The sequence below is a fragment of the Panthera onca genome, chromosome D1 (assembly GCF_046562875.1).
Source record: "Panthera onca isolate mPanOnc1 chromosome D1, mPanOnc1 haplotype 2, whole genome shotgun sequence".
NCBI classification, from domain to species: domain Eukaryota; kingdom Metazoa; phylum Chordata; class Mammalia; order Carnivora; family Felidae; genus Panthera; species Panthera onca.
This window is the reverse complement of record NC_138348.1, coordinates 4800873-4825174: the sequence shown is the minus strand read 5'-3', so window position 1 is coordinate 4825174 and position 24302 is coordinate 4800873. Positions and strand designations below refer to the sequence as shown.

The 24302-nt window shown below is 48.6% G+C and overlaps 1 protein-coding gene across 9 annotated transcripts in view; it reads right to left on the bottom strand.

Annotated features, from left to right (window-relative positions):
• KMT5B (lysine methyltransferase 5B) overlaps positions 1-24302 on the bottom strand; it is a 56361-nt gene that overhangs the window by 4523 nt on the left and 27536 nt on the right. For 6 of the 9 annotated variants that reach the window (XM_060607462.3, XM_060607466.3, XM_060607461.3 and 3 more), the window contains 8 exons: positions 23820-23967; positions 18574-18642; positions 14120-14285; positions 13627-13736; positions 11940-12106; positions 11626-11645; positions 11407-11543; positions 4922-5118 (listed from right to left, as the gene is read on the bottom strand). In XM_060607462.3, coding sequence (XP_060463445.3) covers positions 4922-5118; positions 11407-11543; positions 11626-11645; positions 11940-12106; positions 13627-13736; positions 14120-14285; positions 18574-18642; positions 23820-23967 — 1014 coding nt within the window. Of the gene's footprint in view, positions 1-4921; positions 5119-11406; positions 11544-11625; positions 11646-11939; positions 12107-13626; positions 13737-14119; positions 14286-18573; positions 18643-23819; positions 23968-24302 lie in introns of those variants that run through there. The other 3 variants (XM_060607465.3, XM_060607464.3, XM_060607468.3) reach the window with 2 other exon arrangements.

Genomic DNA, 24302 nt, shown 5'->3' with positions numbered 1-24302 from the left:
CCTCGGTCGGCCTTGGAAAACCTGCTTGTGAAAGCCAGCGAACACTTTTCAGCCCTTTCCCCCTCTGCTGTCTCCGCAGAATGTGACACTGCTCACCGTTTTTCTTCCCGAAAACTCCCGTCCCGTTGGCTGCCCCCAACAGCACTCTCTCCTGGCCTTGCATCTGCCCCCCCTTCAACCGCGCCCCTCAGGCCTCTGCTGTCCTAGACCCTCTGGAAACTACCCGCATGCGCCGGGTGGTAAGCACGCCCGCCCCACGGCTCTTACCGCCGATGCCCTGGCAGCTCCCGAACCACTTTCTCTAGACCCTCTCCTAGATTACGGTTCCGGATCACCAAATACCCACCGGCATCCAGATCTTTCCGTGAGGATGGGCTCCTCACAGTCAACATGCCCAAACTGAACTCACCATCAAGCTTCGCGGCTGCTTCCCCTTCTAAATTCTCCATCCCGCTCAGGTCACCACCACCATCCACCCAGCTGCTCAAGCAGACACCGGGAGGTCCTCCTGGACTTCTGCTTTCCCTTGCTCACCCCATCAGCTGCCGCATCCCTCCTGCGGAGCCCACTCTTGCCGCGGCCCCCGAGCCATCTACCGCCCTCTGCTCACGATCCCTTGCCTGAGCTGTGGCGGCGGTCTCCTACCTCTTCTCATCTCTCCCACTGCTTCCCGGACGTTCCAGTCTGCACCGTGTGGCCAGAGTGGCCTTCCTAGGATGACGCGTCACTTCTGGGCTTTAAACTCATCAGCGATCTGATGCCCCGAGAATAAGTCCAAAATTTTGAACAACGGTCAGATCCCTCCTTCCCGCCTTCTACTCCAGCCGTGATGCACTTGGCTTACCGGAGTCCTGCAGCCACCCCTGGACCTCCACTGATGAGCCCCCTCTGCTCCGAACCTGCTTCGCTTGGCCAACCGCTCGTGCCCTTTAAGACTCAGCTGGGGCAACGCTTTGCTCAGGGGGCCTTTCCTGACTTTCTGTAGATGGCAGGTCAACCTTGCCGTGTATTTTCAGAGCACCTGAGAGTCTCCTGACTCTGGCGCTCACCTTAACCCACTAGAGGTGTCTCATTTTATGATGATTCCGAATCCACCCCTGCTTCCGACAGATTCTCTGCTTAGCTGGTGGCGGTGAGCCACCCGACAGAGAGCGCTTTATCGTTTTTGTGTTCTCCACGGCACAAAATGGACCGTATGTGAGGCTACGTGTCACTTCAACACAGAGATCTCACGTCCACGTTCGTGTATGTGTCGGCCTGGTCTTTTGTTTTAAAAGCAGCATCTCATCAAAAGCCAAGCCAGAAGGGATGCTCACCAGGGCAAAGGGCAGAAAAGACACGGACAAGCTGGGCACGGGCGCCAAGGGCTCTTCCCTCTCCCGAGCGGGTCCACCCTGTCGTCGGGGGCTCTCGAGGACGAGAGTGGCGCAGGCGGGACGGATCGTCGGTACAACGCAGGCCAACGGGAGCCCGTCCGGAGGGCTCGGACCGGCGGGCGTGAGCTACACCCCCTGCAGCTGCCCCGCTCTCAGCGCCACGGGGGACTCTCTTGCCTGGAGGCGGGGACAAATCCCACATGCGGAAACCTAAGACAGTAATTTCAGGTGGAGACACACTTTCTCAGCAATTACTGCATACCGGGTGCTGTGCAAAGTGGCCAAATTAGCGTGACCTCAACCCTCATACACATTCTCTGCAGTAATGCCACCGCACCTACGTGAACAGCACACAGGGACAAGCGTGCACGAGACCGTCCACCTGGGAAGTGGAGGACACGGGATCTGGACCAAGGCCTGTGGCTCCGGACCCGCCGTTATCGGTGCGGCCTTGAGGCGCACCACAGAGTCACGGTGCCAGCCCCAACTCCCGGGGAGCGGTCGTCACAGCCATTCCGGGGGGGGGTCCTCCAAATCGTAAGGCAGCCCTGCGTGGGCGTCAACAATTACAGCCAGACACAAGAACGGCAAGATGACATCAGAGCCTTCCGCGCGCTCGGGCCGTGCCCTGTACTGGAAAAGCCCCCGAGACGAGCGCTACCAGCGTGAACCGAGGGCCATCCGCTGCCTGGCATCTTCAGCACTTGAAGATCCAGAAAACCCTCGGTGAGACTTTAAAGGCTTCCGTTCCGGTTTGTCAGGCAACTTCCAACCTCACACGACCGACAGACTGGCACGGCTGCCCGGAACAGGGTGTCGGAAGGGCCTCCGAAGGAGCCCACAGGCTTAGCAGCAAAGAGCGTTCAGACCAGCAGCGATGTCCGTGCCAGCCGAGTTAGAGCGGGGCCCAGCCCACCATCTCTAGGACAGGTGCTCCGGAGTTAGGATAAGCTTATGGCACTGGCCTCGTCTTCTGGGCCTCACCCCAACTCGTGACAGGACTCACATCCCCTTTCGCAGCACTGACTATGGGGGCGGGGGGGGGGGTGGCCTAGCCACGGAGGCACGAGAGGCCTAAAAAACCAGAATCTTCTAACAATGGCGTTATCATTCAGGCTTGTGGACCGAATTTTTGTGAAAGTGGACGTTGCTGTTTCCTGTCTCCAGACGCTAAAGCCAACAGTCAACTCGTGGCTCTCGAGACACCTTTCAAAAGAGAGTGCACAGAAGATTGTAATTTTTCTCCCGACTAGGCAGAAATGCTTCTTTAAAAAGAATACACAAGCTGTTCCAAGCAAGCAGTTCCGTGCCCCCTTTCTCAGCAGACTGCAGGGAAGACTGGCAGCCGCACACGGAGAGGGCCCCCTGGGTCCACACGCGGCAATTACACCCGCCTCCTCTGGGAGAGGCTCGGGCAGCTCGGGCTTTGCCGCCGGCTGGCATTTCAGAAAGTCTTTCTTTCGGGGGGGGGGGGGGGGGGGATGATGGTCGAGACACAAACACCAAAAGAAATACCATCTGAGAGAATACCTGGGGGGGCTTGCAGGAATACTGCTGTGAATGTATCCTCGTGTGGGGTGGCCTCAGGGGTGACCGGTGCTAAGCCTCTGGCTCCTCCAGAGCACGGAGCCACGCCTGTCAACGCTAACACACGGCCCTCAAAGTCAGCTACCTCAACCTTCCAAGTACTCGAAACCATCGTTCTGCAGAAAGGGAATTTGAACCAAGTCAGCCCCCTCTGTAAGCAGTCACTGGAAAGTAACGCATTTCTACTCGGTAATGCTGGGACCACAGCTCAAAGGGCTTACTTGTTCGCTCTGAACTCGAGCCATGGCATTTCTAGCGGGTTCTGCGTAACTACCTGTGTATCCGTCGTATCCCGGAGCTAAGGCGTAAGCTCCCTGACGGAGGGCCCAAGTCCCACACATCTCCGTATCTCTTCAACAACTAGCAGGCTTTTAAGAAGTATTTGGTTTACTAATAAATATTCCCTAGCTGGTCACATAGTCAGTACACTTCCAGACGCTGTCTATCTTACGCTCTTTTAGACTCTGCGGTGTACTGAGTTCAGTATGTATACAGTCGGCATAGAGCTAACGCCCCCCGTGTCACAGAGCCATTCGGTGTGGGCAGCGTGGTGGCCGTGGCCGCGCTCTTTAGTGTTTCATGCACATATTTCTAAACCAGGCTTCACAAGTCTCCAGTTTCACCAAGGAACCAGACTCCAAAAACAAAACATTGGTTATGTTCCATTTATTGTTAGAACCAACAGTCAACAGTGAATGACGGGCTAACTGCTTGCTCTCTCTCTGTTCACCTGGGACAGTAAGGGCTGGAGTAGGAACGCATCACTGCTCTTCCACTACTGGGCTTACACCCGGCCCCCGGCCCCCGGCCCCCGGCGGCAGGCAGGTGCAGGGTTCACGGCAGTGGCATTCACCATCGTGGGAGCTGCCGTCCCTTTGCTCCAGGGTTTTCTGCAGGGAAGGGGTGCACCTGTGCTGGGCTGAAAACATCCGAAGACAGGGAGAGGAGCCCAGAACAGCCAGACTTAAGAGGGCACGGAGGCGCGACCAAGTAGCCGGGGATACTCGGCGCGCCGAAACGGGCGTCCCTAGGGATCACGGAGTCAAAACTTTGAGACTCTGTTCCTGTCAGAAACCAGCAGACTAACGAGCCTACAGCTTTAGTGGCAAGGAGAGGAAGCCGGTGTTACCAGAGGAAACCGGCAGCCATGAAACTGGTTCCAGGACTTCAAAGCTCCACAAACACGACGCGTTTCCTTTTTGCCCGGCTAGGCTTTCTTCGCTTTCTTTTCTTTATTCTCCATTCTCTCTTTTTCCAGTCTGCATATGGTCTTGCCCCCCTCGTACAACTGGCATCTTAAGGCTTGCTTCTTCTTCTCACCTCTCTCGCTGTTTTCAGTAGTGGCTAACACGTGTCCTAGTACAGCAACCTCCGAAACGCTCCTCTCTCCCAATTCTGAGTCTGGGAACTGGCGGTTTGGTGAATTGGTTCAGTTCATTTTGAAAAGGGCAAGCAAGCAGTAAAAAGGTGGAGGCCTCGAGGCCAGAAGCTACAAACTGCCCAAGTCCGCGTCATGGGTGCTAACGGACCGGGGCTCGGCACGGGGACGCGTGAGCGCCTCTACGCCTCTACCCGGTCCTCCGTCTTCCCGCAGGACCTAATGCCATCATGACAGTCAAACTAACACCTTGAAAATGTGTCTCTCAAACACAGGACGACCCTGGAACACATGATGAAGAACGTAATATCCAGTTACCAGGTATTCAAGAAAAGCAGACAGTTCAGTCGAGGGCACAGGACTGAATCTGGAGGTGGGACACAGACTGCTTTTGTGCTCAGATCATGTCTAGAACCTTGCAGTGCTGCTGAAGCACACGAGTCCCAGGGTTTCTCTCAAGATTTAAAAGATCAAAACTACTGAAGTGAAGCACACTTTAGAAAGATAATTGTGTGAAAATACTTAAAAAAAGAAAAAAAGAAAAACGAAGATATATGCTTATCAAATCTCCCTTACTTACTTGCATTGTTTTTTTCCTGAGTGGTATCTGCATCAGTGTTAGAGCTGACAGATTGACTGTCTGAGTTTTTGCTGCTGTCACCTAACTTTTTAAGCCTATTTAAGCGTTTATCTGTCTCTCTGAGTCCGTATTTGCTATTGATAACAGGAGCAGGTGCAGGCAGTCCCGCTCTGGATTTAAAAGCACCGGTTCCCCGTCTGAAAGAGAAAACAGCACAGGTTAAACAGCGTACTGACAGTAAGTTCAGCTGCTGAGGGCTCGAGGCCACATCAAGTCAACAGTTGTGGTGCACTGATGAGGCCTCAGTCATCACTGGAAACGTACCCGGTCTAGGACTCGAGGAAGAATTAAAACTGTATATAAAATTAACACAAAAAACCCTCTAGACGTAAAGTAACAGATTGTTGGACTACTGTCAATTCATTACTAACTGCCCATGAGAAACCACCAGGCCCTGTAGAAGTCCACGCGTAGGTGAAAAGAACTAATTCGTCAATTTCAAAACTGGTTAGTGCAATAGTCAGGTCTGCGTTGTGGCTTAAGTAACCCACCTGTTAATTAGATTCTAGCTCTGTTCTACACAATTTAACACTACAACACTGACATCAAGAATTAAGGGATTAGGGGTGCCTGGTTGAGCATCCGACTTCGGCTCAGGTCATGATCTCTCGGGTCGTGAGTTCGAGCCCCGTGTCGGGCTCTGTGCTGACAGGTCAGAGCCTGGAGCCTGCTTCGGATTCTGTGTCCCACCCCCCCTCTCTCCGCCCCACCCCTGCTTGTGCTCTGTCTCTGTCTTTCAAAAATGAATAAACATTAAAAAAAAAAAAAAAAAAAATTAAGGGATTAAAAAAAGAAACCAGAGAATTTCCATAAATTAAGCCATTACTTAAGAATTCAACATTAGATACAAAGAAACCTTAACTGGCATCCCGTATAAGGTGGCTACACTGTATCAGTGAAAATCTGACTTGTGGGACAATAAAAACTGTTTAATTTCTTTCAAGTTATTGAGATAACCACAATTAACAAAATATGACTAAATACAAGACGTCAGAAACTTGCTTTTACCACGGGGCAAGAATGATCTGTAGTCCACTCTAATAATAATTTATGTTTTTATGTAAGTTCTTCTGAAGTGAAGGTGCTCGCAGAGGCTCTGATCATTCTCAATTAGCCTAGCTTTGCAGACGTTAACTTGACTCAGTGTGTAATGGTACATTTCTACTCGGCTCTATTCAGAAGAATAAGTTAATGAGGTTACAAAAAAGCGCTACGCATCACATGCAAAAAATGAGAAATTCGTTTGGGCCGAAACTGCCTTCCCGGAGTTGCCTCACTGCCTGCCCTCAGCTTGAAGAAAAGCCGTATAACCAACTCGGTTTTTGAACTCGCCGCACAACTGTGGGCACCCTCCAGCCTGGGAGAGATGCTGGCGCCTACAGGGTCCCTCCCTGCCATCCTACGTCTCATCGCCAGGGGGCACACACCTAAACCTACTGCCAAAACGACTTCCGGCAAGCAAGGTAAGCATTCTTGCTTGTTTCACCTTTCTAGAACATATCTGGGATTCCATTTTCATTAACACTTCTGTGAAAATCACAAGCTTATCGTGTGGCTGCCTCAGTGCTGTTTTTGGAAGGTGCATGAGAAATTGCGCTAAAACCTGTAGGTGATAGTCGCCAAGCCAGGCAAGCAGTTCCCCTCCCTCCACTCCACGCTTAAGTATGCGCAGAAGGGAAAATAGGAAATGTCAAAGGCGATTCATTTCATAGGGATTAAGGGAGTAATGCGTTATTTTCAGACATTTCATGCCTTTTCCCCACAACTTGTAACATTTTTGGTTCCTTCCTAGAAAAATGGACCATATTGAAAGTACACTTCACCACAAATGATCACGGTGCAATTATTTTGTCTGGAAATCAGAGAGTCGTTTTTGTTGTTTGTTTTCTGTTTTCGTCACAACTCTACCACTCCCCTGCTGTCTACTTCCCTGACGTTTTCTTCCTAAGGAAGAAAGACCTGCTCCTGCTGCCGTGACCAGCAGAATGACGCTAGGACCTAAATCCACGAAGCACAAGTCGACAGCCAGCCAGCCCGCAGCCCCGGAGCCCCGAGGCACCGGTGGGGGGGCCGTCTGCCAGTGCGCTATCCTCCGCCACGGTCTTGCCCGCCGGTTTACACCGCTGCATCTTTTTAAGCAAACAAAACCAAAACAGGAGCACACCGTCCGTCTTACTCGGCAGTCGGCTCTGCCGTTACACAACGGACGGATAAATCTCCACGGAATGTGTGTTCTGAAGAGTGTACTTTTTCCACTGAAGAAACAACCCGTGATGGATTCGATCGCTCCTCACTGCTGGTTCCTGGAACTCGCAGGGCGTCTTTGGGTTTGCCGGCCACCACGGGCACGAACTGCTACGCTGCTCTGAAAGCAAATCCTTACTAACTACCGCTACTTCCACAGGCTAGGTTCTTCCGCCCGGGACCGACGGCCAGCTCAAAGGGCGCGCTGATCGGTAACAGCCATGGCCGGACAATTCACGTCACGCCTGCTAACAGTGTACGAGGGCCCGTTTCTCCGCATCCTCGCCAGCACTGTCAGGTACAACTCTGAAATTCCGCTGCTCTGACCGACCGTGACAACGAATCCCTGGTTCCCGTCTCCATCGTCTGCTTTACGGCCCTAGTTTCCTGTGCGGCATCCTCCTTACCCTGCCCTCCTCTCGGAGGCTGTCTCTTCCTCGTGAGCTTCTAGGAGCTTTTTATTATTAGGATTATTAACGCTCTGCCAGATGGGTGCCGTTGCCTCTCTGGTTCATCATTTGACTTCGATTTTGACCAAACGTGTTCGTGTTCACCATTTCTTGTCTTCTTTGACATACAACGTTTCCGCTACTCCAACATTAGACAGAAAGCCTCCTCGATTTTTTCTAATCATTTTGCATTGTATTTTAAACTTTAAATCTTTAATCCGCCTTGAATCTGGCTTCTCTTCCAGATGCATAATGAATCATACTAACATCATTTGTGACAGAAATCGTTTCTCCACATGCGATGTTAAGATCTCATACACACTTGCCTCTATCTCAGGCCTCCATTCATATCCCATCACCCATTTGTCCATTTCCGGGCCACTATCGAGTGTCGGTCACAACTGTCTCCTCCTAACTTTTAGGATGTGTTAAAACAGATCTCAAGCTACGCTTCAGACGTTTTTTCTTAACTTCATCAGACGTATTTTCATATAAGCTTAAAAATAATCTAATCCTTCCTATTTTGGGGTCATTCGTTAGACTTTACTCCTCAAGCGTTCTCCCGGAAAACTAGCAGTACCTAAGAATGCAGAACAATCACTATCGTGTCAGGATGGTCAGAGCTACAGACACGCATCAAACGCATCCAGGAGATTTGACCCATCATCTCGGAACCTCCGTAAACCTTCTGCTCACCGTTTCTTCACAGAGCCGGCTCTGTGACGTCCTGCGGCTCCTGGCAGAGCACGTGCGTGCGTCCTCACGGCCGGCACTGTGCCAGCCTGGTTCGCCCTGCACGCACGAGCCCTAACAGGAGTTAGCTCCTCAGCTGATACCTGAGGAAGAGCTGAGTGAGTCCTCTTGACCAGTCTCACCCTCCTTGGTGTTCCTGAGAACTCCCCAGAAGAGCTGCAATCAACTCTAAATCAGCTGCTCAAACAGTCTGAAGGTGGCTATGGCTGTTTAATGTCAAGCCTGTCCTTAAAAAAGGATCTGCTCGTGTGTCTCTATTCCTCATACTAATAACCCTGTGGAGTAGGCAGGATCACCCCCACCTGACCAGTAAGAAGAAACTGAGGCTCACAGAGGAGAACTAATCTGCCTGAGGAACACGATGACACATGAAATGCTCGACTAGTCACACAGCTGTCTCAGGCTTGGTCCGGAATCCCGAGTAGGTGGTTACCCTTCTCAGGACAGCCTCCAAAAGCTTACTTAGCATACTGTATGTCCATTCATTCATCTGTTCATTCATTCGTCAGGGACCTACTATGTGCCAAGTAGTGTTCCGGGTGCTGGGAATGAGCGGAAAAGGTAAAAGCCTCCATGGAGCTTATATTCTAAAGGGCAAATAACCAGAAACCACAAAATAATTTTATAGATAAGGCCCGAGTGTTAACTGTGCGTTCTACACACATCACGTGAAGTAACCAACGTAATTCTCACAGCGACCCTGTGAGACCGCTGCTAACATTCTCTCCGTTTTACGGATGGGTAATTCAGGCACAAAAAGCAGTTAAACTGTCCCAAGATCACATAGCTAATGACGTGCAGTCACAGGATTTCAACTCCGGGAGGCTCCAGACCTCAGGTACTTGACCGCTACCCTATGTTGTCTCGAGATAATGAGTCTGAAGCATTGTTCAAGTACAATTAAATTATTTTGTGGATTAAAGGTCTTTTTCTGCACTGGTCTAAGATTGAACCAATGTTCAAACCATTTTTTACGTAGAAAATGAAGGATTTTTTTGCTGCCCCTCCCAAAAGGGGGGGCAAAACCTCAGCAGCATCAGGAACAGGTTTCCTGCCGTTCCTTATGGCGAGGACCCCGATGATGGGAGAGAAACAGCTGGGGCAGCACAGGACTCCAGCCTTCTGCTCTCGCCTGACAGAGGGGGACACTTCCCACTACTTGGAAAGAAGGGAAGCGGGACCTCTGGGGCGTTCACAGTCCCTCCGCAGGCTGGCCAGCGGCTGGGTGACTTCGGCGGGAGCCGCGGGGCTACTGGACAGCCCTCCCCCCACCTGCAAGAGCGGCACGAAGTGGCAAGAACGAGGGCCAAGGTTCGGCTGCCCCGGGCTCAGACGCTTCGGTTTCTGTACTCGCAGTGTGGACATGCTTCTATTTACTCCCTCTCTCACAGATGGCTGTGCAGGCTGAATGAGTCAGGGTTAGCAAAGTGCCCAGCTCAGTACAAGACGAGAAAAATGAGCTCGGGGCGCATGGGCGGCTCAGTGAGTTAGAAGGCCAGCTCTTGGTTTCGCCTTGGGTCATGATCTTACAGTTTGTGAGTTCGAGCCCCACCCTGAGCTCTGAGCTGATGGTGGAGAGCCCACCTGGGTTTCTCTCTCCCATTCTCTCCCTGCCCCTCTCCCTCTAATGCTCGTGCGCTCTCTCTCAAAATAAACAAACTTAAAAAAGAAAAATGGGTTCAACAAGTCCAGGTCGGCTCCCCTGGGTGACCCATGCAAGTCCGCACTGCCTGGGAACAGAAGCTTTCCTGCAGGACTAGCAAGACAAGCGTGTGACGTCGCCTCCACGAGCCCCTGGGTGCAGAAATCACTCCAATGAGTAGTGTGAGCTAGCAGTCTGGCTAAGTCAGATTTGGGGGATTTCTACAAGGACTCCAGAATCTTGATGGGTCACAAGAGGAGCTTCCTTATTCAGAGACAGAATTTAGGAATCTTGAAGAGTACGTGCATCAAAACGTAGAAATTCCTGTGGTGAGGACAGCATGATGTACAGAGATGCTGAATCCCTGAGCTGTACAGCTGAAACTGATGGAATCTTGTGTGTCAACTATGTTCAAATAAAAAAAAAAAAAAATCCTGGGCCACCTGGGTGGCTCAGTAGGCCAAGCATCTGACCCTCGGTGTTGGCTCAGGTCACCGTCTAGTGGTTTGAGATCGAGCCCCGTGTTGGGCTCTGCCCTGTCAGTGCAGAGCCTGCTTGGGTTTCTCTCTCCCTCTCTCTCTGCCCCTCCCTCACATGCGTGCACTCTCTCTCAAAAATAAACTTAAAAAAAAAAAAAAAAATCCAGAAGCCACAGCTTGGTAATACACAGGACAACTTCAGTGTTTTCACATGATTATCGGAAGTGAAGGTCACTTGCCATTTTTTGGGCAACCCCACTCTGGCACTGTGGGTGTCTGTGTGCACACGCGCGGATATGCACGTGTACACGCGTGTACGGTACTTCCCGTCCTCTCTTTAGGCACGCTGGGACTCTGATCTACTCAGAAGCAGCAGCTGGTGATAAGAAAACTCTAAAGGCTGAGGGGCCACGGCCCCCAAAGAGCTCTGTATCCCCCGACTGTTTATGCACATTTTATCGGACCAAAGCTACAGAACGTAAGGACTACCCACCACCCCCCCCCCCCCCCCGCGTCCAAAGGAGGAGAAGGAAGCAGTGTTAGTTGGTGCCCATAATAATCATTAGGCAGTTACAAGAACACACAAGCTGTGGGCGCCTGGGTGGCTCAGTCGGTTAGCATCCGACTTCAGCTCAGGTCATGATCTCACAGTCTGTGAGTTCAAGCCCCACGTCGGGCTCTGTGCTGACAGCTCAGAGCCTGGAGCCTGCTTCGGATTCTGTGTCTCCCTCTCTCTCTGCCCCTCCCCTGCTCATGCTCTGTCTCTCTCTGTCTCAAAAATAAATAAAAACATTAAAAAAAAAACTTAAAAAAAAAAAAAAAAGAACACACAAGCTGGACATTTTACTTGACGCATACCTTTCGCAAGTATAACACTCGCAGAACTCGTTATTTTCTCCAAAGAACCCGTCTCCGTAATAACAAGAAATCTCTTCTCCAGGTTCAATGTCTCTCAGAGCCTTCACACACGCCGTATCTCGACCAGTTGACACAAACTGAAATACAATGAACTCATTAAGAAACTCATACCTGCAGCAGAAACAAAATACTTGCAGTAAAAAAAAAGTTTATGCTCACCTTACAGTTAGGTCTGCAATCTGAAAAATGTCCAAAAGATAAAGTCAATTAACTGTAGATAAGATCTGAAACACGAACAATTACAGAAATCTGAAATAAGCTTTCCACATCATTTCACAACTTTTGATAGAAGTTTAGGTCTCAGGTTAAGCGACAGGATTGTTTGTTTAATACGCTGGTGGGGAAAAATAAGGAAGTCCTATTTCCAGCCTCCTCTACAGGGAGACGAGGTTCCACGCAGTCTGACAAGGTCATTGCTGCGTCTTAGCAGTTCTGCCCGCCACTCGCACGGCCACCCGAGGAGCGCAGCTTACCGTGGTTTATAAAGGCGGCGGGACCAAGCCAGAGCTGGGCACAGTTTTTCCTTGTGGAATACATGACACTGAAGTCGTTTTCTCCGTGTCTAAGCAGCATGTTCTCCTCAATTTCTGAAAGTTCGGCAATACAACCCACCAGTAATTCTATTTTGTCATTTCGTTTCCTATTTAAAATATGTCATGTTAAAAATTACTAGTAATGATAAATAACAAGGCTTCTTTTAATAAAATACGCCTGTCCAATAAATACCGGGAATCCAGAAGACCTAGCTGTGTGCATCTTGGCTGACCCCCCCGGGACCTTCACTGGGCTACGCTCTCCTCCTCCCTGGACGCCCGACGGCCTCGGGCCACAGCCGCCCTACAGCTGCCTTAGCCCTACGAGAGACCGGGAGGTGCTCCGGGCCAGAAGCCGTGCTACCTCGTCTCCGAGTCCCCTACGGTCCCTAGTACAGCGTGGTGCAGGCAGGGAGGACTGAGACATCTGCTACAGCGAATGCAACTTGCTGAGAGTGGACGGAGGAGACAGAGACAAGCAGTAGTAGTAAAGGTCACGGGGACCTGGGATGAGGACACCACCCTCTAGAAGAGCGCCATCCAAGGGAAACGTAACAGAAGCCAAACGCGGGGTCTGCAGTGTTCTAGTAATGACCACCAGAAAGTAAAGAAAAAACAAGTGAAATTACTTTTGGTAATGTCTTTGAACCCGAGAGGCCCCCGCTACTATTTCAGCAGGTAATCAGTAGAAGAAACATTAACGGGGAACACAGTTTACCATAAAACTTGGCGCGTGAATCACATTTACGGTACTTCTCACTACAGACTAGCCACCGTTCAAGGGCCCGAGAGGCACAAGTGGCTGGTGGCTGCCGTGCTGGACGGTGCGGCTCTAGACCACAAGACCAGAAAGCTACACGTCCACCGACGGCACCGGGAGCTGGGGGAGCGGATCAGCGGACTCGATACACTACGATGTGCGCTCGCGCGCGCGCACCTGTCCAAACTGACGGTGCTCGCGCTCGCGCACGCACACGCGCACCCACCCGAGAGGCCTGGGTATACTGCTCTTTGCCCATTCCATTTTCAGGTACCTGATCCTAACGTTTCTGTTATACAAAATACGTGAGGACAGCTTATAAGAAGGGCAACATGTTCCTTCTTCTGGGAGGTGAGGTGGGAACGGGCATTAGAGGAAAAAAAACGATCACACATTCTCTCATGAATGATTTTTACCCTTCCTAGCTGGCCTCAACTTTACTACCCTTACTTAACTTAAGTTGGCACATACATGTACACGTGTATACTTAAGCAGGCAATTCGGCAGGACATTTCCACCTGTGAAGTTCCTAGGATCGTTGAGACTTCACGCCCAACCTTTCTCTAGGCCGGCAGGACGCGGAGGGCCTAGGGCAGGCCTTCCGGGACACGGAAGCCAGGTTCTCCAGCCCCGGCACCTGGACTCCTTCGGCAGCCTCACCACCGAGCAGCATTCCGACTCGGTCAAGGTGCGCGGGCCGAGAGACGGGATCTGGTTCAACTCAGGTTTCTAATTCCACTGTCCTGACCCAGGTCACTGGGCCGAGGCTCTGGCTTCGCTCGTTCCCACAACTTTCTTAGCAACGGTAACTTAAGAGAGGACTCTAACCGACGGGATATTACGGGTTTATACTAGCGTAATAGTTACCACTCTTTTGTTGCAACTATCTTGGCTCCGTTTTGTTCTGAGGAGTATCTATTACAGGGCAGTATTTCAAATCCACTGTCGGTTGCAAACATTCGCAAGTAAATAAATACCTAAAACAGAAGAAAATAATGGTACTTGTGTTAAATTGTTTCTCCCGTCAGACTCATTCAGAATCACAAAAGCAAGTCGTCACCGAAATGTGAAACGTTCAGGACCGTCAAGTGACAAACTCCGTGATTTTACAATTTCACGTATCTGAGCACCTGACGGCCTGGCCACGTTCCTCTGAAAGTTCATGGAGCATTTCACTTCCGGAACCAAGCTGTCTCTTTGGAGGGTTATACGAACGACCTTACGTGTTATTAGATCTTCACATTGATCAGCTTTATGAAAAACTGACTTACAAGTTTCAGTGTTCACTAAAATGTAAGTTTTAGTTTACTCTACTCTTATCCACACAGATAAACAGCAGTAATCTTATCAATACACCTACATGTTCCTTGAATAATTTCTCCTGCATTTTGTTCTTGTTGAGAAAATAGTGCCGTGCCCAGTCGCCTGAAGTCAAACATTTGAAGGCTTTCTCCAAGTGTTCATCTTTCTTAAAACGTTCAATGACTTCCTTTAGTTCTTCTTGCCTTCCCTTAATAGGCCGAAATCTGAACGAAATCAAAACATTCGCTTTAGTTAACTGCCATCCCTGGGCCACTGTAGAGAAATCGTGAGGCAAGAAATAACCTGAAAACAGCCAGACCTAATAAAAGAGGATAACCAGCAATCCTGATAAATCATTACTGCACAAGTAATAGCCATCACCAGGAAACAGAACTTCTCTTTCTTCCAACTGTATTTTGATTTTTTTTCTTTCACTGTTACTTCGTTAACCGAGAAATGACCAGATGACTCAAACGAAGCTGTCTGCCTCAGGCTCACACTAGTCCCGTAAATCTGGATGGTACAAAAAGACCTACAATAGAGCTGGTCTGGTTGAGAGTCAGAGCGACAAGAACTTTTCCAGAGCACGCACAACCAAGCCAGAAGAGTGCAAGGCAACGAGCTTCGGGAGGATGAAGCAAACGAAATCCTGCCACAAACAGCACACTCTCCATGTGCGCAGTTAGAAACCCCCCAAATCAAGTGCCCCAAGAGGTCCTGAAATACACCCTGATGTCCTAATATCCGCGTCAAATTAACCTTTGAGAGGTGCACTCGGAAAACAAAAAGGGCAAAAAGCACAACTCTAATGGTGGTGTTGCTAAACTGGTGACGTCAAAGCTGAAAGGCTTCCGTAACAAAACCAGCTATAATGCCTTCAGAATGCTGTACCGCTAGCAAGAGTCACACACGATGCGATCGTGGTCCAAGAAAGACTTACACTGGTAAAGCCCTTTTTCTAAAGTTGTGTTCCCAGTAAAACATGTTCCATGACAAAGGTACTTGGACCTTAATTTCAAAATGTCTTCTCATGTCAATTGCCTTTGGCTCATTTTCCCAAACAAAGTTCTTTGTTGTTGTTGTTTTTAAATCTACCAACAACAAAAGGAGTAGACTGCTATTCAGATAAGGTGTTAAGAAAAAACTATTAGTGGCTGAGAAGAAAATATACTTGAACTACACCTTACTCCAACATTTACAAACCGCACGTCTCATAAACTTGAGAACTCTAAAATCGCAGGAAGATCTGGCCCAAACTCCAGCACAGGAAGCAGAAGTCTTTTTCTAGGTGAGCTATCACAAACGTATTCGTAACATTTCAGGGACATCTCAAGCCACAGTCTCTCACCAAGGATTCCTCGCTAGGTGCCGCGTGCGCAGGTGCTGTGGTGAAAAACAGGAGAGAGAAGACCTGACCGCTGTTCTGGAATGGAGACTCCAGTGGGGCTAGAAGACACATGTATGCATCCAACAGTTAAGCAAGGCGTCGCCATGCTAATGCGAGTTAGCAGGGTACAAACGACACGCTACAGCACTTTAGATACAGAAACGCTCGCTGAAGCGTAAGATCCGTTCGCGAAGGGGTTTTGGAGTTGACAACGATGTGGGAGTTGACAATGAGGAATGCTGTGATTTCAGCCTTCTAAAGGAAAAGCAGAATACTACCATAGGCAGGAAAGAATCCAAAGAAGGATGGCACAGTGAGAGGGAGCCTACACAGAGGATCGTAAGGAAGCTGGGTTCAAAGACATGAACGAGGGAGTCAGCTGGCCGGCAACAGTGAGGGTGAGTACTAGAACAAAGAGGAGGGAAGACGTGAGATCCCGAATGGGTAAAATACTGTTTACTGGACAGGACCTCTAGAGGACTTCCGGAGCTAGGAAAGCAGGCTGACGCCTTGGAGAACAAACTACCCACGGGCTCCTGTTTCAGTAAAGCTTCTCACAGCTGGTAAGCAGGACTATCAGGAAGACTTCGAACCCATCCTGGAGACAGCAGATGGACAACTGGACAATGAAATGGACAAATGGGCAATGCCCCGTATTACTTTCCATTTCGACCAATGAGCACACCAGCCCGCCCTCACGGGCAGACGAACGCAAGTCCTTCGGACAACTCTGAAGGTCTTCAACCAGGCTGTCGGAGAACCACCACTAAAATGATCTAAAAATCACCCGCAGAACTGTGGGAGCACCCATACTCCCACGCAGGTCGACTACCCTACGGGGTACCCGTGGCCACAAGCGGTCTTCTCCAGACCGGGCTCCTCAGAAAACCCAAGTCCGTCTGGCTGCAGCCCTGCACTAGGGGGTCACGTGCGCGTGCAGGACGGGCCAGACGAGCAAGCCGCTGCCGGCTGAGGCACACCCCTGCAGGCAGCACAGAATGCGACACGGCGGGAAGCAGAAAAGCAGCAGCTCACTCAGAGCACGACGAGCAGTCCAGGGTGTCAAGCGGCCAGGCTACGAGACCCCGGAAGGGCCCAGCGATCTCCGGATTCCCGTGGAACTGACCAACGGGGACGCTCTGTTCTCAAATAATCACACGGCTCGATGCGTTCAAGAGCAAACCAAAGTCAGGGCTGAATTCGCCTAAAGCTCCTAAGCACCTGTCACAAAAACAGGTTACGGACCTGGAACGGACACTGGCTCCTCCTGACAGGCTTTCTGTGTGCCCTCCACCTCCTGAGGCATGTCCCTCCCTACCCGAAACTGCCTGCCAGCTAGCCTTAGTTTTGTTCATGATGCCAAACCATTTATATGCTGAAACCAACACTAAGTAATCAACTCTTGACTGACTAATGGTCTGCCTTCTATGTTTCCTGTGCTGACTTTCGTTTCTGCTCTCCTGCCTTCTATTGCCTCAAACACAAACAAAACCCCCAAAACCGTCCCTCGTGCTACTCACCAGCAAGAACCTCCATTTCACTTAAAATGTAATTTACTGTCAAACTCTGTCTCGGTTGGCTGCTAGAAGGCGTGAAATGACACTGAGGCAAAGGAGGAGGAGATGGTTCTGGGTGCAGACAGGAAGGGGACGAGACAGTCGTTTTTGAGAATCCTACAGAAGTACATCCAAATCACCTGGCTGACAGTTCAAGTCAAATCCCATCATGACAGATACCACAGGAAGATAAAAATTACTTAATCACATAAGACTCTCACAACTAATAGGGCCAGAGCAAAAGGCACTCAAGACCCTTGAAAGCAATGACCTGGGTCTGTATTACGGAGTAGGAAAATTCCCTCGGTCCCCTCCTGACCCACGGTCATTCTAGACCTCCCATACGAACTGTACAAAGCTATCCTCACTCACACCACGGTTCTCAAGGCTAAAGGGGAATTTAGGTTCTCTAAAGCAACCCTCTTGTTCCATAAATGAGAAAAACCAGGTCCAGTGAGGGCCGTTAACAGAGGGACTACCGTTACCCAGTCCTACTCGCTCACGGGAGCTCCGGGGGCCCCCCTGGTGGCGTTTCACGATCAGAATAGGATTTGACTTGCGTTCGCCACGGAGCACAGCACGGAGCCCAGCCGGAGACAGTGAAAGGGCCGGACACAAATATATACTTTTGAATTTAGTATCTGGGGGACGGGGGACGGGGGACGGCAAATGGCATGGCAGGGGAGGCAAGAGACAGGTGTTTGGCATTTCCCAATCGGTCCGTCCTTCCTCCCCCTCTTCATACAAACTTGACAACTTTAAATAAACCAAACATTTATTTCTCTCTTCCCACACCTCTGATCAGTGGCTGGTACGTGAAATACAAAAATATGTCATTTAAATCATTTTTATCACAAAGGGCAGAAAGAAACATGAATTCACACTCCCACACACCTGTTCCCCACTCTTTCCAGAGACTGACTTCCCAGGTTTTCTTGCTATTTGGTTTTTCTGTTTCCAAACCCAAGTGACCAGGGAAGGAAAAGCTGCAGATGTGTGTGAGCTGTGCTACTGTGCCCTTCCATGAGCAAGTACAACCAAGAGCTGACTGGAGGGAGGGGAAGAGGAGGGGGACAGAAAAAAGGGAGCAAGGGAAGGAAAGAGGAAGAGAGAGAAAACGCTCAAATATTTAAGATACCAAATAAGAAGACCGCGAGGCAATATCGTGAACACATTTCCCCCTCTCGGAAAGTTTAACTGCACACGGACAGTTGGCAGGTGCCGAGGAATCATGCTAGAACCACAGCTCTTCGCTCCTTCTTGACCTGAGAGTCGACCACCACCAGAGACATCCCCGGCTGAGTCCTACCGGCAGTGCTCAGCTAATCCCAGGGAGTGACTCCTGATCTTTTGATGAATGCTTTCTCTTACAAAATTACCCTGTTATGCAGTACGAGTGGTTCTTTAAATATAGCTGTTACTAAGACCAAGCTATTTGAAAAGGTTTGCAAAACGTTCTAAAAGTCGTGTTTATGCTGACACCTCCAATTACGTAACATAAAAGAACATCATAAAGGCCGAAACAGGTTAGTCGGTATCTTATTATTGTTTGTAATGCACTCTACCTACCTCACAGGGTTGTTGTGAGGAAAACTGTCAGATTTTGAAAAATGCCTTGAGCTCCTCGAAGGAAAGGCGCTATATAAATGCAAAAACAAACAACAACAATAAAAAACTATTTGAATAATTTGTACTTGTCATTTCTAAACAGACTTACAATAGCAGTTGTTGCAGAAGTCCTTAAAACGCTGTGACACTCGAGAAGATTGTGACACCACGGGCAGACTCAGTATAGTAACAAAAGCCGAGATGTTGAGATTCTTTCTTTCCCACACATCATTTGCCCCTCGATCATATTAAGTTAGAAGGTCTGGAAGTTTCATTACGCTTTCTAGTCAAGCACTTGACTTTACAGCCAGATTTAGGGTGACTGATTTCTAGTTCGCATCCAACAGTGGACACGAAACATACTACGTAAACAACCAAATTAAAATTCGACAGTTACAGCACTGGCCAAAGTACAGCTTGGACCAAATAATAGAGAAAAGTTCCAAAAGCCCCACGAGGACTCTTCCCATTTGTCACGTTCTCTCCTGCTCAGCCCAACGTCCAGTGAGTCTCCCCAACGCCTCAGGAGACTGAGATCTCTGGGTCACGCAGCCTAAAACAAGGGGCCGTGACAGAAAGCATCCCCCCTGCTGTACAACAGCACTCGTACAAGATCTCCGCTTGTTTTTAAAAAAAATCAGAGGCATGACTAACAAGTCTATTCTCTGGTTAGAGGGAAGAACTTAATTTTCATAACTGACAAGAGTCACTCAAATCGAAGTACTTCCCAGTAAACTGAAATTTCTATTTTGTTTGTACCATTTCCAGATATTCCGGCTGCAACTCTGACTCACTTGTGCATAAATGGAGGGACATATCAAGATTTAAACATAAGCATTCGGAATAGAGCCAGCTAAGGAAGTTCTTAAATCGTTAAATATCTACCGTATCCGAACACCATTTCTGATGGCACGCTGAAAGAAGCAGAGGGAGGGAAGAAGGCATAAAACAGAGAAACTTAAAAATTTGACAATCAAATTACAGATGTACCAACAGGGCAACGAAAAGATCCCTCACACAAGGGATACACAGACAGCTGGGACGGTGAGAATCCAAGCTGTCGTATCTTCCGGTCACATCTTTCACACCTCACAGAAAGAGAAGTCCATAAACTAACAATTTATAAGGAATATTTACGATTATTCTAATACGGCACTACAGAGTTCCCTTATTTTCTATAAAATGGTATCTTTGGGAATGACATTAAGTCAACATTCTGACAAATTCTTGCTCAAAAGATGAAGAACAGAAAAGACAGTCTTATTTTCAAGTAAGTGACTAAGATTAAATGAAAACGTGTGCCTTTCACTCAGATTAACAAGCTTCATTAATGAAACTTCTGCGTTCTTCCCAAATGTCAGCTTACAAAAGAATCCGTTAAAATACCTTTGAAAAGAACGCCTCTGGTGCAAGGTGCCCGGGGACACAGCAACGTCCCGGCTCGGCCACGCCGGCCCAAGGTGCCAGTGCTGCTGTTGGCTGACCTGCTCTAACCAGGGCGCACCAGACTCTCTCTCTACATCACCAATGGCTACTCCAGAAACTCTAGGGGTAGAATTAAACGTTGTAGCAGAAAACACAAATAAATGTTTTCTTCTGAATGTTTAACGTGGCTTAACCAGTTTTATAAATACGTATATATACACATACGTATATATATATATATATATATATATAAATTTTTTAACATTTATTTTTCAGAGAGAGAGAGAGAGAGAGAGAATGGGAGAGAGCGAGTGAGCAAGCAGGGGAGGGGCAGAGAGAGAGGGAGACAGAATCCAAAGCAGGCTCCAGGCTCTGAGCTGTCAGCACAGAGCCCGATCCAGGGCTCGAAGCCATGAACTGTGAGATCATGACCTGAGCTGAAGTCGGGCACTCACCAACTGAGCCACCCAGGTGCCCCTAAATATATAAATAGATTAAAAAAAAATTTTTTTTAACGTTTATTCAGTTTTGAGAGACAGAGCACAAGCGGAGGTGGGGCAGACAGAGAGGGAGACACAGAATCCAAAGCAGGCTCCGGGCTCTGAGCTGTCAACACAGAGCCCGATGCGGGGCTTGAACTCACAAACTGCTCAAAATTCATGAAACCTGAGATCATGACCTGAGCCGAAGCTGGACGCTTAACCAACTTAGCCACCCAGGCGCCCCTCCTTTTTTAAAAGTGTATTTATTTATTTGTTTTGGGGTGGGGGGAGGGGCAGAGAGAGAGTCCACCAGAGAGAAACTGGGAGATACAATCCCAAGCGGGCTCTGTGCTGAAAGAGCCCGATGCGGGGATCAAACTCACAAACCGTGAGATCATGACCTGAGCCAAAATCAAGAGTTGGACAATTATTCGACTGGGCCACCCAGGCACCCCTAACCACTTTTAATTTTAGATCCTGTATTTTAATTCAGGGATGCTCAGATACAGTAATGTCTTGGGTTTTAATAATATTTGTGGGGTAAACGCTAAATTTTACATTTTAGGACTGCACGTTTTTAAATGAGCCTAGGAAACTGCTGATAAGGAAGTTTATTTATCTTGAGAGAGAGACAAAGCACTAGCTGGGGAGGGGCAAGCAGAGAGGGAGAGAGGGAGAACCCCAAGCAGGCAGTGCACCGTTAGCACAGAGCCTGAGGCGGGCTTAAACTCACAAACTGCAAGATGACGACCTGAGCCGAAATCAAGGGTCGGACCCTTAACTGACCGAGCCCCACCTGGCGCCCCCTGATAAGGCCCTTTTATGTAGTCATCACGGGGCGCCTGGGTGGCGCAGTCGGTTAAGCGTCCGACTTCAGCCAGGTCACGATCTCGCGGTCCGTGAGTTCGAGCCCCACGTCAGGCTCTGGGCTGATGGCTCGGAGCCTGGAGCCCGTTTCCGATTCTGTGTCTCCCTCTCTCTCTGCCCCTCCCCCGTTCATGCTCTGTCTCTCTCTGTCCCAAAAATAAATAAAAAACGTTGAAAAAAAAAAAAAAATTTTTTTATGTAGTCATCACATCAAAACAAAGTTCGGGAGGCCAGATGGCCTAGGACCTCGCTATTCCAAGTACAGTCAGGAGCTTGTTAGAAATGGAGCATCTCAGGCCCCAGCCCACAGCTACTGAATCAGAACCTGCATCTTCACAAGACTCCCCAAGTGACTCATATGTAAAACTAATTATAGGAAACAGTTGGCAGGACTTTTATTAAAAAATAGGAGTAACTTCCTATCGTAGAAGCCAGTAACAGGTAAACTGCTCATCTTCTGGAGCAAAGGACGGCGGGAGGACGGGGAATTGACTATAGGGAGTTCCTTCCTAAACCAATGACCCTTCTGTTATTCTGATGCAGTCTTTCCATGATGGTTTATGTGCTTCCACAGTTCAGTATACAGGGCACAGTGAACGTGACCTACCTAGCTCTTTTTTCTCTTCCTTGATGACTCCAGGTCATAATTATGGGCCTTTGCAGTAATAGCCTGACCCTCTCTAAGACTGTTATGTGAAAGCGATTCATATTTCTTAACTATTACCAGGACCTTCTAGGAGAAGCACCAGTGGCCTCGCTGGGGAAAAGAAGGGAAATGGACTGAAAACAACGCAAACCAGGGGAGCCCGGCTGGCTCAGCCGGAAGAACGTGCGACTCTTTATCTTGGGGTTGTGAGTATGAGCCCCACGTTGGGTATAGAGATTACTAAAAAAACCAGACTTTAAAAACATTCCTTGAGAAAATAATTTAAGAAAAAAATAATGCAAACCAGATTTTATTTGGCTATTAGGGCATCCAGTACTGCTGATTTCCCAGCCAACAGCTATCCACCTGTCTACTTACAAAATTTAGTTAGGCATCTGCCCCTCTCAGGTCAGGGAGCTATTTAAATACGTTCTCAAGTCCACTCCAACTTGTCACTTCATTTTAGCAAGGAAAGATCTATGGTAACAGGAATCATGAAAATACCAAAGGCTCATTTTTATCCAAATTACTTCTTTCTGGATCTAGAAAATAATGGATAAACGGATCATACAGTCTTTTGTTTTCATCTTAGCAACGGACAGAATTAAAAGGGGGAAAATGGCACAAGAGTTTCCTCTAATCACCTTTATTCACCAATTCCTCCCTCCCCAACTACTGGCGACTAGTCACCTGGTGATCAAGTTGCTCTGGGGTTGTCACTGGCCCTGGAGCTACAAGCCACCACTGCAAGTATCAGGAAGGTAGGAGGGATCAGTGGCCTAGAACTGGCTCTATACATTCTCAACCTCACCAGACTTGAAAGCCCTCTGCCACTCATGTTAAGAGGGAAAGTTGTAAAGTTCCGAGTTAGTGTTTGGTGGCAATCGTGAAAGTATCTAAGGGCCATTTTCAGGGGAGAGATGCTTAAGAAAACATGAATTACAAAATTAAAAAAAATTTTTTTTTTAGACAGAGAGAGACAGAGACAATGTGAGCAGGGGAAGGGCAGGCAGAGAGCGAGCGAGCGAGCGAGCGAGAGACAGAATCTGAAGTAGGCTCCAGGCTCCGAGCTATCAGCATAGAGCCCGACGCGGGGCTCGAACTCACAAGCCGTGAGATCATGACCTGAGCTGAAGTCGGACGCTTAACCAACTGAGCCACCCAGGCGCCCCATGAATTAAAAAATTTAAAGGATAACAGACTTCAAAAGCAGTGTTAATATTTTATACAGATGGCATGTGATCCTCAATAAAGCACCTCCATGTCTGTTTTCTTCTCTGCAGACTGAACAGACAGATGCAGGTCTTTAACATTCTCTTCATTCCAGTGACGAGGTGAATCTCAAAGATTAAATATGACGGCAATACATTCCCTATATACGGTTGCATTTAGTTAGAAGAAAACTCTGTAATAAAATCATGAAAAAACCCCTGATGTAACCTACTTTATGTAGAAAAAAAAATTATTGTATTTTCAAGGCTTCACAGGATGCTTCTAAGATTTTTCTTTCAGCTTAATTATCACAACATTAAAAATAGACTAGGAGATGCTCCCCCAGCTTCATATTTTCATAGGAACAGCCTGAGATAAAATAAGAACACAGAATTAAAACTGACAAGACTCCTGGAAGCTTTTGTTGCTTTTCTTGCCTCAAATACAAAATCTTCTACAGCAAAGACCTTTCCTTTGGTGTCATCTTAAATTCTGACTAAAAGTAAAATTAGCATCTATTTTCTTAAACTCAACATCATCATCCGCTCCACTTCAGGATACAGACTTACAATTACCTGGTGTTCATTTTGTGTGTTTGAAAACCTAGATAGGGGTCAAGAACCAGACTGGTCGCCAGGTCATCGTTCTCACAGAGCTCCTTGGCAGACATTCCAGAAGACGGCACATATCGACTCTGGCCTTCGAACCCCGAATTACCATTACCTGTGAGGAGAAAGAGAAAGGAAAGTAACTCAAAGGGAAAACCACTTAAATCTACCTTTAAAACCTTTAGTTTCGTTGCCTTCTCAAGTCAGCCATTAAGAACGGAGTATGTTTTGCACAGACAGAAAGCCAAACACAGCGAATGACCGAGAGCGTTTTGCTTAGCAGATAAGATTACCAGCGTTCCCAAGAACAGGGTCTGGGTAGTCGTGAGAATCTTGGGCTCAAATAAATGCCTTCCCCGTCCCATCAAGGAAGACGAAAAACGGGATGAGTGGACGCTCACCACCGTGGCAAAAGACAGCATCAAGCGCCACTGCGGACAGGGCCGGGGG